This window comes from Glandiceps talaboti, chromosome 12 (assembly GCF_964340395.1).
Source record: "Glandiceps talaboti chromosome 12, keGlaTala1.1, whole genome shotgun sequence".
Taxonomy (NCBI): Eukaryota; Metazoa; Hemichordata; class Enteropneusta; family Spengelidae; genus Glandiceps; species Glandiceps talaboti.
The window spans coordinates 3,008,545-3,020,105 of NC_135560.1; the positions used below are offsets into that span (position 1 = coordinate 3,008,545).

Here is an 11,561-nt window from a genome sequence, read left to right on the forward strand (position 1 = left end):
GGGGGACACAGGACTATTTTGTCTACACATATGTATGATTTCATGATAGCCATGTAGATACATAGTATGGTGTTTACATTGCAGGTACAAAAACAATTACTAATATACATTGTTATTCCATCAGTACTTCCATATTGTAGTTCATTTGTACTAACATTTCAGTTTTGACCCATTTATAATATTAACTTACAGATTCATAGTGTCAACACCGTCTGACCGATTTGGTTATGGAATAATCAGAGGTAGCCTTAAACTAATAGAACTAATACCACCCTATGTCATGTAGTACATGTAATCAAATTCCTATCTTACATAATAGTAAACTTCATCAATGCATGCTGTAACCTGTTATGTTTCTTTTCTGTCTCTGTAATGGTATGACATCAATTGTTGTGTGTGGAGTAGAAGATGATGTCTTGTCGAAAATTTACCAAGATGTTTCTGTTCCTGTATATAACTCTTTGGAATGAAGCATCCCAATTCATGCTTTGACACATGTACAGTACTGTGTTTATACAATTCCAGTAAAACACTACATTGTGTACATTTCACTAGAAAACACTACATTGTGTACATTTCACTAGAAAACACTACATTGTGTACATTTCACTAGAAAACACTACATTGTGTACATTTCACCAGAAAACACTACATTGTGTACATTTCACTAGAAAACACTACATTGTGTACATTTCACCAGAAAACACTACATTGTGTACATTTCACCAGAAAACACTACATTGTGTACATTTCATCAGAAAACACTACATTGTGAACATTTCACCAGAAAACACTACATTGTGTACATTTCACCAGAAAACACTACAGTGTGTACATTTCACCAGAAAACACTACATTGTGTACATTTCACCAGAAAACACTACATTGTGTACATTTCACTAGAAAACACTACATTGTGTACATTTCACCAGAAAACACTACATTGTGTACATTTCACCAGAAAACACTACATTGTGTACATTTCATCAGAAAACACTACATTGTGTACATTTCACCAGAAAACACTACATTGTGTACATTTCACCAGAAAACACTACATTGTGTACATTTCACTAGAAAACACTACATTGTGTACATTTCATCAGAAAACACTACATTGTGTACATTTCACCAGAAAACACTACATTGTGTACATTTCACTAGAAAACCCTACATTGTGAACATTTCACTAGAAAACACTACATTGTGAACATTTCACTGGAAAACACTACATTGTGAACATTTCACTGGAAAACACTACATTGTGAACATTTCACCAGAAAACACTACATTGTGTACATTTCACCAGAAAACACTACAGTGTGTACATTTCACCAGAAAACACTACATTGTGTACATTTCACCAGAAAACACTACATTGTGTACATTTCACCAGAAAACACTACATTGTGAACATTTCACTGGAAAACACTACATTGTGAACATTTCACTAGAAAACACTACATTGTGTACATTTCACCAGAAAACACTACATTGTGTACATTTCACCAGAAAACACTACATTGTGTACATTTCACTAGAAAACACTACATTGTGAACATTTCACTAGAAAACACTACATTGTGTACATTTCACCAGAAAACACTACATTGTGTACATTTCACTAGAAAACACTACATTGTGAACATTTCACTAGAAAACACTACATTGTGAACATTTCACTAGAAAACACTACATTGTGAACATTTCACTAGAAAACACTACATTGTGAACATTTCACTAGAAAACACTACATTGTGTACATTTCACCAGAAAACACTACATTGTGTACATTTCACCAGAAAACACTACAGTGTGTACATTTCACCAGAAAACACTACATTGTGTACATTTCACTAGAAAACACTACATTGTGTACATTTCACCAGAAAACACTACATTGTGTACATTTCACTAGAAAACACTACATTGTGAACATTTCACTAGAAAACACTACATTGTGAACATTTCACTAGAAAACACTACATTGTGTACATTTCACTGGAAAACACTACATTGTGAACATTTCACCAGAAAACACTACATTGTGTACATTTCACTGGAAAACACTACATTGTGCACATGTCACCAGAAAACACTACATTGTGTACATTTCACTAGAAAACACTACATTGTGTACATTTCACTGGAAAACACTACATTGTGAACATTTCACTGGAAAACACTACATTGTGTACATTTCACTAGAAAACACTACATTGTGTACATTTCACCAGGAAACACTACATTGTGCACATGTCACCAGAAAACACTACATTGTGTACATTTCACTAGAAAACACTACATTGTGTACATTTCACCAGGCAGCTAACAAATCTGAATCAAGTCCCTCAGGAAGTTTAAACACTAAATTTTTTGATACCATGTAACAGTATATCTGATGACATGAGATGCTTCCTTCCATTGAGTTTTAAATCACAGTATATATATACCTGTGTGCACCTTATCAGTGCAAGTATGGTGCATGTCAGTTTTGATCAATACTGTAATGTCAAGTATATCATGTATGTGTACTTATACAAAAACTATTTCATGTATGCATGTATTGAGTAATTGTGTACAATTAGATTATAGAGGTACACATACAATCACTATATCATGTACAATCAAACACAGTGGAAACCCATCACTCTGTCATTCTGTCTAAAATCATATGATATTGCAAAGGAGACAAAATAGCAAACAAACCAATTCTATCATGTTGTACAACAAACAACAATTTCACTTTGAAAATATTAAGTTTTATTAATGCATTGTAATACATTATATTTTTCTTACATAACGGTAAAGTTGTAAACCATCAAGATATGTTTGCACTATTGTACATACATGTATACCCAGAATGGTCTTGAACCCTAATTTCTTGTGTCTATACATTCAAATATACAAGTGGAGAAGTTAAGATTCTAGAATTACACTCTGCATTACACATAAAAGGTCCAATGCACTGCACAAAGTTTTACAAGATAGACTACAACAGAGAATTATCAGACACACATATATAAACTTGCATGCCAGTGTCATCACATATAATCACTAATGATGTGAGTGGAGGATTTGAGAAGGACTTTGATACATCTAATGTAAACACTGGTATTTTGAACTCCAAGTTTGTGTGCATAGAATATCACATTGACTTGACCTGTGTTGATTGTGTTAATGTTGCTATAGTTACCTAACCTATTATATCATATTGCAGGTCCACTAAGTCTCAAAGAATAAGAGGAGCTTCAAACAACCTTAGATTAAAGGTAAGCATATAACACTTGTACATTTCACTAGTATATAGTTTGGATGTGTGTTATAAATCTTCAGCTGTTACACCACCAAGTGTTATTTCAGAAATTTTGTATGGACTCAATCAACAATGAATTAATGAATTTATGCAATCATATCAATGAGGTGAAACTATTTCATAGTCCCAGAGACAAATTCACTGTCAAAATAACAACAACAACAACATCCAAAAAAAAAACTGTTGCTGGTTTATTATACATATTTGTATCCACCATGGAAAAACCAAGCTGTATGAAATGAATAGCATAGCATGACATGGTTGTGTAGCAAGTGTGTGAAGCATAGTTGTTCATATTGTGGTCTCTAATTCTCATTGCAATCTTTATTGAAATATTAAAGTATTGTAACATAATTCTAAATTAATGAAATCCTATGATGAAAGATATACCATTATGCAAAGTTTTGGTCCACATGCATGGAATACAAATGAAATTTAACAATTTAACATGACAGAATGGGGGGTGGGGGGGGGCTGCTATATAATGGTATATCTGCTTAAAATCAAAATGTTACATTTGAGGAACAGTTACATTCTTTGATCTATGTTTCCTACTACATTATACATAATGTATAATATTCATTGAACAATTTCTCTGGTCAGAGTGTGTTGTAGAACATTTACTGTGTTTTCAAGTTCACTCTGCTTGTTGTATAGTCAGTCCGACCAGACTAATTGTTTATTTAACTTTAAAAAGTCATTAATATTAGTGTGGGAAATTTAAAATAACAACTAATATTATTAATAACCTATTCACATATTCCCTTTCTTGTGCTGTTCCATATAATTTATAGTGTCATGTTCTGTGTAATTTAGAGTGTCTTGTTCTGTTTAATTTATAGTGTCTTGTTCTGTTTAATTTATAGTGTGGTGTGTCTTTGTAATGATTAATCCAAGGTTTTCCTCTCTTCCTCTCTTGTGTGTGGTAGTCGATATTGAAGTTACAAGAGAGAGTACTTTGATCATTGTCTCTCGTAACTTGAACATCCTCCACTCTTTTCTCTCCAAAACAGCAACTGGAGCTCCGGGAGAACCATGCAGTTGTTCTCAGTTGATGAAGTTTTAAGTTTGCAGAAAGCCAGGAAGAATGGCCACAAACGCGGTTTGGCTCAGAACTGAATGAAAGCTGCTAAAAACCAAATCAAGTCAGCAGTCGCAACTCATGAACACTCCAAACTGTTGAAATGCCTCTTGTGTATTTCAGCCAGCTCCAATGTGGCATCAAAAATAAGTATTATGACTGGTGGTGTTTAGACTTAGTTAGATGTATTGTCTATTGCAGTTTTTTTTATTTACTCTTTTTTGTCAGTGAAATTTATTTACAGATTGATGTGGAAAATTGTTAAGTTAATATGACACTTTTTGTGTGTATTAAAAGTGTGTAAAATATATAGTACAAGGTTAAGTCCAGTTGTACACTTTTGTAAATGTAACAAATTATCGATAAGTAAAAAAACACCACTACATACAAGTTAATGTTTGGACAGATTAAATTGTATATAATTTTCTTGCTGATGTAAATATCAGAGAAAATGTTTTAACTGTAATATTGAATATTATGGAGAATTTTTTGTATATTTTTATGAGCTACTGGAAGTTTGTTGTTTTTTGTGTTTTATACACAATCACAGAAACTAACATTTTCCTATGAATATATATAGCTTTAATTGAGTCACTGTAGAGGTGGGGAAGCCTGCCCTCTAGTGGCCACTGACACCAATCCGTCCTACTAATAGTAAATGTTTTCTGTTTTAAAGTTTCTCTTTTTGTGTCATTTTTGAACACGCATTTTAAAGCACAATCTTGTTGTTTGGATCATTGAGTTTAGCCTACTTATCCTGTATATGCTCCTACCCAGTTACAAAGGTTGATATTCAGTTAAATTGACTGTCTTTCTGATGACTTTTCATAAAAGTCAAAATAGGGTGATTTGCATGAAGCTTTTGCCAAATCCTTTCATATTGTTGTAAAAAAGAAAGTTTGAAGATAGTCGAGTGACAATGTCCAAAGCTGTGTACAGATAGTTGAGTGACAGTGTCCAAGGCTGTGTAATATTTTGGGATACCTTGATGCCATAGATGTGATAGAAGTGTTTGTACTTGATGACCAGCAGTAGATGACTTGGAGCATTTACACTGACCATAAAAGCACCAAATGTCTGTAAAGTCACAGTCTCGTTTCCAAGAAAATTGTTAATCAAAACTGTTGACCCCAGAGATTAACATCCAATTCAAATTATCAAAAATGTTGATAAATATTTGTAATATTTGTTAAATATTTGTATGATGACCTAAAAGTTGGTGCATCAGCTGCAACTGGTACATTTTTAAAAAAAAAACTGTTTTGTTAGGTACAGTAACTTGCTTGTAATATTGTACACCATAAACATGTACACCAGTGGGTAAAAGTATTTTTGTAGCAGTATACACAACAAATCAAATCATATTGATACTTGGGTCCACAACCCAAAAATCAGTGCCCTCTATGATGATAATTATTTCAACCTTTTTCTGTACTGCTTATGGACAACATCAACCACTAATTAATATGTACAATTGTCTAATTATTTCAACCTGTTTCTGTACTGCTTATGGACAACATCAACCACTGATTAACATGTACAATTGTCTAATTATTGGTATTTTAACAATTTTCAGTGAATATATTGTGGTTGTCTGATTGGAAAATGATACTCCAGTTACAACTAGATTGCAGTTTAACATGTTGACAGGTTTAAAACCTAGCTTCCAATCAAGATTTAAACCTGCCATTACACTATGTATACACTGACCACTAATTTACAGATACAATGTCTGTTTACTACCTTTACATCAGTTGTCTAGAAATGCTGCTGATCAGAACCTCGTTTTATCAGTGGTGGACTATTAAATGTGGCTTTGAAAGTGCCTAAACGTCTTGCCCTTATCACACTAATCAAACTGTCATACATTGATACAAACACAATAGTGGGTACATCAGATGTAGATGCATGTAATACTGGTATCAGTTTGTTTATGTCTGTGAAAGTTAGACGTATTGTACATGGCAATATGACTAACGTTTACAGACATATACAAACTGATAAGAAAACACAGTGTGAAAATACATCAGAGACACCCAATGTTATTTTGTACAAATATATGTGGGCTGTGCTTGATAGTGTGATAAGGAGACAACTTTTTGGCACATACAAAGCCAGATTTAATTGACTACTATTGATAAAACAACATTCTGATCAACAGTATTTCTAGACAACTAGTGCAAGGGTTGTATAAGTAATTGACCATATTTTAGTGGTTTTAAAAAATGTCCCAGTTACAGCCATTGCAAGTTTAAAGTATTTAAGCGTCTATATACTGTCAGTTTCATTGTTAGTTACACTGCAGCCAACTACTAGTTTGTCTACTGTGTTGTATATCAAGGAGATCCAATGATTGTCTACAATATCTACTAACTGGGTTATAGACGGGTAGGGGTTAATATTCCGAAATTGATGGTGTGGTGTGTATATGTATACAGATTGAAGAGCTCTCTTCTGCCAGTAAGATATACAGAACACAGGCACATAGTGGGATTAGGGTTTATGTTCACCAATACATTTATTGAACAGATATGATAATATGCCATATTCCAGTTATGGAAAAGATAACATATTTCATGGTCTTGCCACTAGGAGTGCTGTTTACAAGCTATTTTAGGGCTGGAAGTGAGGGATAGAATAGTTGAGTATTGTAGCATTAAAGATAACATACAAACTCACTCATTTTCAGTGTTTATTCCCACTGTACTGTTTTATTACCAACTACCAGTAATCAAAACATGTCTAATCACTACTGTAATGCTCTTTTTAAGAACACCAGAGTTCTTTCACACACATTGTATTCGCTACTTAATACATGATCAGTGGTCATGACAAAAAGTTCATCCCTCACTTTGCTAAATCTAGAGTACCTCTTGCGATGCGTAGCTGTAAAATGGCTGAAACTTGGTATAAACAGGAATATGGGAATGTAATTGATAGGGTCAGATTATGCTTTGATTTACAGGTTGTCTGGATTGTTAAATGCGGTATCAGTTGATGTGTTGTGGTACATTGTAATCTTTGTACCTAGGGTATCCTGAGACTGCTGTACCATTGTAAAAAAGATAACATAGAAATAAAGTCTTGACATATGACAACTGTAATGGAAGATAAAGCTTAGCTAAGTATGTGAGTACACTATGAGTTACTCAACCAAATATTGAAGGGGTAGGGGGAGAGGACCTCTTTATGTATATATGGAAGTCTTAGTTTCAAATGAATTTTGATTGATATTAGTTTGAATTAAATCACCGTTATTTGATAGACTAGACTGGGCATGCCAGATAATTCCGTTGGATCAGATTGTATTTTTCCACCACAGCTAGTTGTAAGTTGTTATACATAATGAAACCGTCCATATGTACTTGTAATGTACATTGTAACTATTTACATTAGAAACACAAACTGTACAGTATTGAAACTTTACAACATTAGTCATTCATTTTTCTTATGAAATCTTCAAACTTTTCTGATGTGTTCATTTCTACCTGCTTGAAATAATGTAGATTGCCCTGATGGTTCTGATCTGACTAAATGTTCATTAAACCAGTGGTCAGTCACATTTTATTCCCAAGTTCCATTTGCTGTAACTCAACTATGTTCCCCCATAATTTGATAATCTTTTATTATTTTGGCGTTATATACTTGTTGAAGTGTGCTGATTACCTAGTAATCCAAATTGTTCAGCAAGCAATAAATTAACAGTTGATGAAGTAAAGGGCTGTGCCATGTTCATGATTATTTACACACAGTCATCATTAGTGACTAGTTAGACAGACAAATGAGAATGGTCACACCATTTCATGTTAAACTTGTGTATTATTCAATAGGCAAAACTGAATATACAATATGATAACGTTAAAGCTGGTGGGACTTTACTGTAAAGTGACAATTAATAAACTTACCAGATTATCTGATCAGGATATTTCATATACTTTATTAACTACTTTCAAAATACAAAGTGAAGAGAAGAATGCACCACCCTGAATTTAAATATGTTAATTCTACTTGAGTATTGTATCCACCCTATGTACATCACAACTGTATGTATATTGGTCACAAAAAAAGAAACTCTGCATGATATATATAATATATATTTTCATCCAAGAGGAATAATTTTGCTTGTTGTTGATTAACATGTTGTAGCAACTTTGACCCCCCACAGATGAGAGACAAACATTGGAGCTAATTCGCTATTGTCACTTGGGTACTGTATGGTAGGTGGTAACATTGACGCTAATTCGCTATTGTCACTTGGATACTATAGTAGGTGATAACATTGGACTTTCAGTAAAACATTATGTATAGACAGTTTTGAACTTGTACGTGTAAAATTAAAAAACATATCTCATGCAGTTTCTTTTTGTAGCCAGTATATTTTTAAGTTTGTGGTTGTCATCACTTTCCTTCAAACAGTATTTTTGACAACACAGAGTTTAGAGTGATATCATTTTACACACAAACATGACATACATTTAATAAATACATTTCAAAGTGATACTTCAGAACATTTTTTGAGAATGTAAATTTTCTATTGTAACATTTGCCTGTTGTTTTCATTTCTTTGTCAATTGGCTTTGAGTTTAAAGTTGAAGAGTATATAAGACTTACTGACAAATGTATACTGTAGTAGTAGGCAGTGGTGTTTTATACATGGGTCAATCTAGTTGAGAATTATAGCATGACAGGCTGTAGTAGTAACATGGTGGTTCCTGGACACTCTAATCTTGTGATGTCGTGAAAGACAAAACTGTCAGTGTACATTGTATCATTCAAATGATGTATATGTAATCAGGTGTATAGTATACACAACCTGTACACATAGCATTCAGTGTCAATACACAACCTGTACACAGTCAATGTGACTATAGAAACCTGTACACATAGTCAATGTGACTATAGAAACCTGTACTCAGTCAATGTGACTATAGAAACCTGTACACATAGTCAATGTGACTATAGAAACCTGTACATAGTCAATGTGACTATAGAAACCTATGTAGTAAGTATTACATGATAGTATGTGGCATGTATTTCAAAGCCAGTATGACATTAAACATAACTCTTGGATGTCATACATGTATATGTAATGGTTTATATGTAGGCAATACATTTTAGTCAAAATTAGAAATGTGTACTATATTAAAATTGTTAATATAAAACACAATATGAGAGAAGTGATACCAGAAAGCCAACCCAAATCAATCGACCAGTAACAAATCCTGTAAATCATCTGATGTCTTTACGTATGCACATTTGACTGTAATTCTATAGTAATAATAAATTGTATTTAGTTTTCTGTGGCTGCATAAAAAGGAATGAAGAAAACATATCTCTACCTTCAGATCAACTTTTTTTGAATGAAAGAATTCTAGAAGGACCTACAAGTGTCTGTGGTCAGATCGTTTCAAACCTAACTTATAAATGTTCATTTTGTTGAAGTATCTGGCCATTGAATGCCAATATTGTTACCATGACAACTAGAACTGACTAATATCTTTGGAGTAAATTTGTCTAACTTTAGGTTCAGGGAAATGACAGATAACTGAATCTTGTAAAACCAAATTGATATAATGTATACATAGTTTACATACACCTTGACATGACTTTCAACTTATTATATGTCCTCACAAGATCAAAGCATTTGATGTGTTTCGTTTCATAGCTTCACATCTCACTTTATTTTGCTGTTCTGAATAAACACTTTATATCAAACATATTTGTGACCATGTCTTTCTTTCTATGTAGACACCAAGTATGTTGTGATGGGTATCAGGATAACTGCCCCCTCCCCCGACAACTGCCCCAAAGAATTCCCCCCCCCCCCCACCACCGGCAATGTATTTTTTCACAATGCTGTTGAGTTTTATTCACCTGTTGACTCATCATAGGCTATGTGCTAACGATGTCCCTCTATGACGTCATAAAATCCTGTGGTCTAGGTGGGACTTGAAATACCCAAAACTCTCGAAGTAAATCCGAAGGGAACTGACTGAAAAAAGGTCATTTTAAGGTGTTTGCAGATGCTTTTTAAAAGTTTTAAAACCAGTATACATTTCACAAACATGTCGTCTAGCAAAATAGCGATAGTGAATGTGAGCATTTCGAATCAGCAAAGAACTTGACTCATGTAACAAATGGCTGATTGACAATAAGCTTTCTCTCCACCTCGGGAAAACAGAACTCATTCTAATCAGCTCAAAACGCAAATTGCATAAGATTTCTGAATTTGAAATAACTTGTAATCAACGTGAGATGTTTATGCCAGCAAATCTGTCATATATCTTGGACTCAATCTTGACCAAATTCCGGCTGTCAGGGCTCCAAAACCGTTCAAAATATGATTAAGAAAACCAATTCAAGGCTCAAATTTCTTCAAGGCACATTTTCTCAACCAAAAACTCTGCAAAACCCATTGCACTGCTCTAATCCAATGTCACTTTGATTATTCATGTTCATCCTGGTACTCTGCTCTTACCAAAACTCAAAAAGAAACTCCAAATTGCACAAAACAAAATTGTACGGTTCATGGTGCACCCAGATCACACATAGGTGCTGATCAGTTTGATGCCCTGGGTATTCTGGATGTCAAGGTAGAGTGAGCCAGCTACGGCTTAACCACGCTTTCATGCTGATACAATCTGATTCCGTCCTGAGTTTACCAAAGTATCTTCTGTTCATAATTATGGTACTTGGTACAATTTTCAAGAAGTCTTTGACTTAGTGGGTTATCCAAGTAATTCAACAATTTGTACCACACTATCAGTTTTTATTTGTATATCTGTGCTGTCGATCTTGTCGTTTTACCGCACTGAACTGAACTAAACTAAACTAATCTAAACTAAACTAAACATAACATTACATATAAGGGGTGGACCATTTGATATCCTGGCGGGGGGGGGGGGGCTTGGAAGATTTCGGGGGAAAAAAAGATGCCAAGTGGATTTGCTTGGAAAAAAAATCCGGATATGAGTGGGTGATGGAAAAAAAAAGATGGACCACTGCTGCTAGAAAAAAAAATGTCTTGGCAGGGAAATGATGCACAGGTTCGAGTATACTGTTCAACTTGCTCATACCTCTCCAACCAGGACACTTGTCAAATCATGACAAACAGTTTCAAACACATGTCAGGGACCAGTCAGTTTCGTTAGCATGTGGTACATA

General features: G+C 34.0%; 1 protein-coding gene across 3 annotated transcripts in view; it reads left to right on the forward strand.

Moving 5' to 3' along the window:
• LOC144443445 (tubulin polyglutamylase ttll6-like) overlaps window positions 1-6,808 on the forward strand; it is a 31,549-nt gene extending 24,741 nt beyond the window's left edge. Inside the window, exons 14-16 of one of the 3 annotated variants that reach the window (XM_078132923.1) lie at window positions 193-242; window positions 3,221-3,272; window positions 4,330-4,419. In XM_078132923.1, the coding sequence (XP_077989049.1) occupies window positions 193-242; window positions 3,221-3,243 (73 nt within the window). In that variant the 3' untranslated portion in view covers window positions 3,244-3,272; window positions 4,330-4,419. Of the gene's footprint in view, window positions 1-192; window positions 243-3,220; window positions 3,273-4,245 lie in introns of all 3 variants that reach the window. The other 2 variants (XM_078132924.1, XM_078132922.1) reach the window with 2 other exon arrangements.
• Window positions 6,809-11,561: the final 4,753 nt, after the last annotated feature.